Genomic DNA, 8,165 nt, shown 5'->3' on the forward strand with positions numbered 1-8,165 from the left:
GTGATTGAGAGATGAAGGGATGGAGTGATTAAGAGATGAAGGGATGGAGTGACTGAGAGATGAAGGGATGGAGTGATGAAGGGATGGAGTGATTGAGGGATGAAGTGATGAAGGGATGGAGTGATTGAGAGATGAAGGGATGGAGTGATTGAGAGATGAAGGGATGGAGTGATTGAGAGATGAAGGGATGGAGTGATTGAGAGATGAAGGGATGGAGTGATGAAGGGATGGAGTGATTGAGGGATGAAGTGATGAAGGGATGGAGTGATTGAGAGATGAAGGGATGGAGTGATTGAGAGATGAAGGGATGGAGTGATTGAGAGATGAAGGGATGGAGTGATTGAGAGATGAAGGGATGGAGTGATTGAGAGATGAAGGGATGGAGTGATTGAGAGATGAAGGGATGGAGTGATTGAGGTATAACAGAGTTAAATTTATGATCTTAATGATGACGAATCTTTTAAACAAGCAGCTAAAATCAGTCATGCGGCAAAAACAGTTTGAAAAGTGAATATTCATGAAAACATGGGATTTTTTGGTGTGTGTGTGTGTGTGTGAGTGTGTGTGTGTGTGTGTGTGAGTGTGTGTGTGTGTTTGTGTGTGTGTGAGTGTGTGTGTGTGTGTGTGTTTGTGTGTGTGTGTTTATACTTTATTATATTTCATATTTCTTCTCTCAGAACAGATCAGTAGCAGAAGCTTTTATTTGATTCCTTTTGATTCGTCGGAGTTTCCAGCTGCTGATCTCTGATTGGCTCTGATTCGTCTCGAGTTGACGCTGATTATTTTTGAAGTAATTCAGACGTTAAAGAAAAAGGTTTGGGTTTAGGGTTCGTTCACACCATCGACATTCCATAGCGACGTGTGAGAAAACCCAGCGGCGAACACAATCAACGTTGCTACGTGCCACAAAAAAAATCCTCCTCCGCTGGAAATGATCAAGTGTAGCGCTCTGCCGCTCGTTTCCCGGCCCTCAGAGAAAAAAACCTTACTGTTCCTTTCGAAGCTTTTCATCGCTCTGCTTAATTACGACACGTCACACTCCGTTCCCCAAACTCCGACACGGGTTTTGATGTGTCTCTGTTTCGTGTCCCCTCGACAGAGCGCTCCTGTGGGACGCCTCACGCGCTCAAATGCTAAAGCACACCCTGACCCCGGGTGTCACACCACGGAGAGCAGTGTGTGTGTGTGTGTGTGTGTGGTGAGGAGAAATGCCTTTGAGAGATGAAGTGAGCGAGCTGGAATGATGAGAGAGACTTTACAAAACGCAGACGCTTCAATAAATCCGAGACGGAGGAAAGATCTAATGCGAGACAGGATTAGCCGCGGCGTCCTGTTTCTAATCGTTAGCTCCTAAATCTGTACGGAAGGAGTGAAATGTTTAAGTTGTAAACTATTAAGCATGAAATTTATAAAGTATTTGTGAAACCTGGGGACGTGAGGAGCGTCGGTTCAGCCAGAAGTGAAACGTACCGAACATTACCTCAAAAACACCTGGAGATTTTGTGCCGTTCGCTTTGCTAACAAATGGCGGCTAAATTGTCCCTCCATCCTGAGGAAGTTTATCGTTTCTGACAAGCTTGCTGATGTTCTTCTGTACTCTGTAGACACCTCCAGGAAGGAGGTGTGGCCTGAGATGGGGCGGAATCACGTGTTCAAAACGATCAGGATAATAATGTAGTGCGTTGCGTCAAAACTTTTCTCGTTTAAAATGTCTTCTGTATCTGGATTGTGATTGGTCAGAAGGGGTTGATTTGTTTTTTATAACAAGCGTCTCGGTGTGAGTGTGTGAGGATTTAGACATGATGGTTCATGATGCTAAACTGGTGGCCATAAGCTTCTGTTACTCGTTAGGAACATTAGCCTCGTGGTACACAACTGACCGCACGAGCTCAAGTCAAGTCAAGAAGCTTTTATTGTCATTTCAACCAATGATATCTGACGCTGTACACGGTGTAATGACACAACGTTTCTCCAGCACAACGGTGTGACAAAAAAAACGACATAAAGCCAAATAAAACAAAACAAAAACCAACACAGAGCTAAGGGCTAAAGTCTTAGCCACGTAAAGTGCAACAGTGTGAGACGAGGACCGTGCAGACGGACAATACAAATACACAAAGTACACAGAAAGGTTGGCGCTGACCAGTGTGTATACTGACGTATAAAGAACATTGTGCAACAACTGTAAACATATACAAACTTATGTGGTAGCAGCAGTTGAACGAGGTACTGAAATATGTTACTGCACGTGAGGGAAGAAAAAGAGCTGTGTAATTATTTTAACATTTGCACGGCGCTCCTCTTATCGATCGCGACCGACGGACGGCGTCGATTAAGCCGCACGCCACAGACGCGCCATCGAAATTCATTCATCCTCCATCGCTAACAGGCCGAGCTCGTCTCCTCCGTCGCGACCGTCTTGAAACCTTCAAACACACTCGAGTCAAACTCGCGAGTTGTTCAGAAGCCATGTTTAAAAATGTTCCTCTAACTCCAAGCAGGTCTACGGAGAGAGGTTGAACTCTGGGCTCCAGAGCGTGTTGGATTAAAGTGGAGATAAATGCTGGCTCCTGGTCCAGGAATCTGTCATCGGAGCGCTCTAAGTGCGATGTGCGACCCGCTCGAGCAGCTCTCCACTTATCAGCCCCAATTTGGCAGCGTTGCCTTTTCATACTTTGGAAAATCTACATGTTTCCCATGAAGAGGTTTGCGCTTAAACAATCATTTCCATGTGTGAGAGCAGAGCGGCGCTGAGCGATAGCAAATCAAGAAGCAAAAAATGAACAGAATAAAGAGTCGGTCGTGTCTGTTTGAGGAGCAGCGTGTTTGTGTAAACCGTGAGAAAGAATCGCTGTGTCGAAAGACGGACCTCCGGCTCAGGGAGATCCAGCAGGGCGTGGCCTAAACATCTGAAACAAACGTCTGTATTAGAATGGAAAGAAAATGACCTCGGTGCTTTATCTCATGACCTTTATACGTTTATCTCATGGCTATCTCATGCTAGAGTCAAGGTAATGTTCTCTCAGTAGATTCTCTTGTGATCTCTGGCCTCTATAAATGATCTCATGTATATTATCTCATACCCACTCAGCCTCAGTATATCATCTTGTATTCGCTATAAAATAATTATCTCATGGCTTAACATCAGGCTTAACTGTATTATCTCATGGCCTCATAGCCACACTGTTTCATTCGTCAGTAGATCATCTTGTTGCGTCTATACATTATTTTATCAGTTGTATTGAACATTTTGTTTAATGTCCTTAATTTTTTGATTGCGTGTCGTCTTCTAGCCTTAATATATTATCTTGTGGTCTCGATGTTTTAACTTAAGCCCTCGATAGACAATCTTACTGCCTTGATATTTTGTGTCATGGCTTTGATATAAATCTAGTTATACTGTGAACTTACAGTATCTCGTGACCATGACATCATCTCATAGCCTCGATATTTTATCTTGTGGCTTCTTTAGTAACTCGATCATAATCATCATCATCATCATTATCATCTCTCTCGTGTGTAATCAGTGTCTCACTTGCGAACTTGCAAAGCTCTCTCCGATGCTGCAGTCTCCCTCTCCGTGAAAACAAACAGCGTCGAGCGGACGAGTGTGCGAGACCTCTGTCTGTCTCTCAGCTCACTGTCGACTGGCAACAGGAACGTGATGGATGGACAATAAGATACTAATGCAGATGGAGACAACATTAGTGATGATGTTTTGGAGAAGATCGTGTGTGTGTGTGTGTGTGTGTGTGTGTGTGTGTGTGTGAGATAGAAAGAGAGAAAGAGAGAGAGACATTCCTCAGTAATTTAGCACCGGTGTTTTTTGCGGTATAAAGTACATTATTAACCGTCGTTTCAGGTCATTAAGCTTCAGCCACCTCGGCTCGTTAATAACGACGTTTAGGATACAGGAGAGTAATAAGGACTAATCTGTCTCACAGGAGTAATAACAATAAATAAAACGAGAAATTCGTTAGCCTTCATTTAGCACACAGGCTTTTTTTATGCTTCCTGTACTGTTTAGAACAAAGAGGTCACACACTAGCATACAGTAAGAACGAGGAAGTCAACATGGTGAGGGTATATTAGCCTACTAGCAAAGATTAGCTAGCTAATGGTAGCTTAATCGTCATCTACTGACTTTGTTTTTTCGGATCGCTCGGGTTAATACGCTGCTCTGTATTTAGCCAAACGGAAGCTTTTTTAGCCCATGTTGCTAAATGTTTCCAAGAATGTGTGTGTGTGTGTGTGTTTGTGTTTAGCTATTAGCGGTAACGTACTGAACAGGAAGCTTTTTTGTCCAAAAAATAAATACATTTATTTTGTCCAAAAAATAAATAAAACATTTTTAATGTTTATTATTTTTATCCTTTTTTTCTGGTACATTCTCTTGATTAAGGCAGAAGAATCTTTCACATGAATTCTCCTGAAAGAAAAAAAAACCCAACTATCCGTTTGAGTAACATCAGCTGTTTGGCCGTCCGTCCGACGTGATGAATTATTTGTAATCAGATTTTAAACACATTCAACTTTTTTTTGGCTGAAGAAATTTTTGGCTCTAATTTTTTTTTTCTGGAAAAAAAAACCCCAAAAACAAAACAAAAAAACAGCTTTAGCGCATCAACCGTTATTGTAATTAATCCCTTTTTTTCAGCTGACAGATATTTCTGCTCATCATTTAAGAACATTTTAAACAATTTTAAATCACCTTAATTGACAAATAGTTTTTAAAGTTTTATGCATGTTTTTGTGCATGTTTTATTTTTACGCATTTTTTTACTGTGTGTTTTTTTTAGGATCCACGATGGTACAGGGAATGATGTGGGGTTTCTGGGTCTGGTGACGTGAAAGTGTGATTTCAGCTCTACGTCGTGATGCCCACCATCACCTCACTGATGTCCCACAGTTTTTTAGCCACGTCTTCGTCCGTGGCTTTAGGGAGCAGCTTCATTTCCTGGCAATCAGCGAAACATTTCCCCCGAACGCCTTCCACGTCCGGCGAGCAGGCGAGATGCACCGAAGTCTTTGCTCCCTCTTCAGGCGATCTGAGCAGCGCCCACGAGGCCAGGCTTACGAGTGGCTTGGCCAGCAGAGGGACGTGGACGTGGCGTCCCAGGTTGGTCCTGACGATGCCGGGCGTCAGAGCGTTCACCGTCACCCCCGTGTCCTCCAGCCGCCGACCGAGCTCCAGCGTGAACAACAGGTTGGCCAGCTTGCTGCGGGCGTATGCCGCCGCCGCGTCGTAGCTGTGCTCGCTGTTCAGGTCGTCGAAGTTGATCTCTCCTCGCTTGTACAGTTTGGAGGACACGACGACGACGCGGCTCGGAGCCGAGCGCTTCAGCAGGTCCAGGAGCAGGTGCGTGAGGAGGAAGTGGCCCAGGTGATTCACGCCGAACTGCATCTCAAAGCCGTCCTCAGTTCTAGAGTAGGGACACTGGTAGACCCCGGCGTTGTTGATCAGCACGTCCAGTCTCGGTTCCTCCTAGAACAAAGAAACAAAAAGGTCTCAGTGCTTTACGACTCTGATCAATTCACTTTAGGTTTGTTGTGAAACTGAGACGCCAAAGATTTTTCCAAAATATTGCATTTTGTTCACAGAACCGTGTCTGATTCAGTCAGCATTCACTGAGGAACTGTTTACTGTCAACATCTACGTTCTGTTTCCTATCTGTTCCAGATCTGTCTGAAGGGTTCTGTACAGTTCCTTCTCCTGCACGTAAGCTTTAAGGTTCTCAGAGGTTTGTAGTAACGACTTACATTTACTTCAGTACATTTTTTGGGTAACTTGTACTTTTTGAGTATAATTAAAGATGCGTACTTTTACTCTTACTCAAGTAGATTTTTAGTGGAAAAACTTTACTTTTACTTCGCTACAATCGGCGGCGTTCCTCCGTTACTCAAATGGTAATGAATGAGATTTAATAAATAATAATTAGTTTATATGACAAGTCTCGCGAGACGTCGGAGAGGCTGCTTCGTGAGAGTACGCTGCACATCTCCTGCTGAGATGCATTCTGTGTGCACCAAAACAAACAGACAACACAGCTTACAAGAATTCCAGCTCCAACCTAAAAAAACACGTAGCGGTAAGTGTCAAAATGATGCCTATGTGATGGTCATTTGGTAACTATGGGCACTTTGACCTTAATGTAATACTACATCTCACACACTGTCTGAATGTTTTTCCCTCATATACGCTCTCGTGCGAATCCTGTGAACCCGTGAAAATCAGGGTTTTTGCTTCATATCAATCATTTATTCATCTTCTACCGCTTATCCGAACTACCTCGGGTCACGGGGAGCCTGTGCCTATCTCAGGCGTCATCGGGCATCAAGGCAGGATACACCCTGGACGGAGTGCCAACCCATCGCAGGGCACACACACACACACTCTCATTCACTCACACAATCACACACTACGGACAATTTTCCAGAGATGCCAATCAACCTACCATGCATGTCTTTGGACCGGGGGAGGAAACCGGAGTACCCGGAGGAAACCCCCGAGGCACGGGGAGAACATGCAAACTCCACACACACAAGGTGGAGGTGGGAATCGAACCCCCGACCCTGGAGGTGTGAGGCGAACGTGATAACCACTAAACCACCGTGCCCCCTTCATATCAATCAGATGAGAAGTAACTAGTAACTAACTACTTGAGTAGTTTTTTTCATCAGATTCTTTTTTACTCTTACTCACGTAACTATTAAGATTGTTACTTTTACTCTTACGTGAGTAAATTTTCCATAAGTACTTGTACTTTTACTTGAGTACAGATTTTGGATACTCTACCCACCTCTGAAGGTTCTACACTGTACTCTCTTATAAAAACGGATCAATCCTAAACCCAAACGATGGTTTATTACTGTATGTAAACGCAGTTCACAGCAATCCGGTGACGTCATGCGGCGACAGCAGGAGATTCTTTTCCCCCTGAAACCCAGTGTCTGAAGTTAGTGATGAGGAACCAGAGCCTCGCCTCAGCTGGAGACCGTGAGGAGCTCCTCAGATCACAGTGTTGTGGGTGTTGGAGCAGGTGAATGTGTGTCATGACCTTGTTGATCTGCAGACAGAAGCTGCGCACGGAGCTCATACACGCGAGGTCCAGCGGTCTGACCAGCAGCTGTCCGGTGTCGGGCTGCAGCTGGCGGATCTCCTGCGCCGCGCGGTCGCCTCTCTCCACACTCCTGCACGCCATGATCACACGCGCCTCCCGCCGCAGCAGCTCCGCCGCCGTCGCCTTCCCGATGCCGCTGTTCGCCCCGGTCACAATCACGGTTTTATGGCGCATCATAATGTCACTGTACCGACAGGAAACACCGCGACACTCAGCCGGAAGTAGAGACCCAGCCGGTGTAATGTACGAGAAAAACTCTTGTTTTGTATCTTGTACAGTCAGTGTTCAGTGTGCTGTTAGAACATTTTATATAATATATATAATAATTATTTAGACATTAATTATTATTATTATTATTATTATTATTATTATTATTATTATTATTATTATTTTCGGAAGGCTTCTGTGCCAATCAGGTGCTTCGGCTTCATCCGGGTACTGTACATTCTGCAATATTTATTTATTTATTTATTTATTTATTTGTCTATTATATACCAGAAAAGTGACACTAAATGATATATAGATATATAATTAAGTCACAAAGCATTTCTATGAGATAAAGTGAGGTGTAAAATAAAACCAGCTGCAGTGATTGTTATCAATTATTAATTATTTTAATTAAATTATTAGTTGTTAATGATTAATTATTATATATTATTATTATTATTATAAATAATTAACCGTTATATTATGCGTGTATGTAAATCTTGCTTTCATCATCGTTTGTTGTCACGTTCGTGCTCTCTGTATCGCGGTAAACAATATAATCCTTTGCACTAATTCACTAATCTGTCACTACGTCACATTTACAACTGACTTATTTACTATTTACTTCCTTTTGCTGACATTTCTCAGTAAATAAAGACGAAGGTCGTACAAACATTTATCTTGAGCAAATACACAAATCTGACTCTGACTCTATTTTCACAAACTAACAAACAGAGAAAGTCATTAAAACGTTCTGCTGAATGTCACTTTAACATCATGGGGTATTAAAAGTGCCCCGTGTGCAGGGACTCACCTGGTCACGTGACTCCAATTAAC

At 43.3% G+C, this 8,165-nt stretch overlaps 1 protein-coding gene across 1 annotated transcript; it reads right to left on the reverse strand.

The window, feature by feature from the left end:
* Window positions 1-4,355: 4,355 nt before the first annotated feature.
* rdh14a (retinol dehydrogenase 14a) lies at window positions 4,356-7,328 on the reverse strand. Its single transcript, XM_060871619.1, has 2 exons — window positions 7,059-7,328; window positions 4,356-5,485 (listed from the first exon to the last, which is right to left on the reverse strand). Exons 1-2 carry the CDS (start codon window positions 7,296-7,298, stop codon window positions 4,868-4,870), a joined length of 858 nt encoding a protein of 285 aa, XP_060727602.1. The 5' UTR covers window positions 7,299-7,328; the 3' UTR covers window positions 4,356-4,867.
* Between the last annotated feature and the right edge of the window lie 837 nt (window positions 7,329-8,165).

The sequence above is a fragment of the Tachysurus vachellii genome, chromosome 6 (assembly GCF_030014155.1).
Source record: "Tachysurus vachellii isolate PV-2020 chromosome 6, HZAU_Pvac_v1, whole genome shotgun sequence".
NCBI lineage: Eukaryota > Metazoa > Chordata > Actinopteri > Siluriformes > Bagridae > Tachysurus > Tachysurus vachellii.

Coding starts and splice junctions, on each gene's coding strand:
- rdh14a (XM_060871619.1), bottom strand. CDS start 7,298: ATGATGCGCCATAAAACCGTGATTGTGACCGGGGCGAACAGCGGCATC. Junction 5,486..7,058: donor TCTGTCTGCAGATCAACAAG/GTCATGACACAC, acceptor TCTTTGTTCTAG/GAGGAACCGAGACTGGACGT.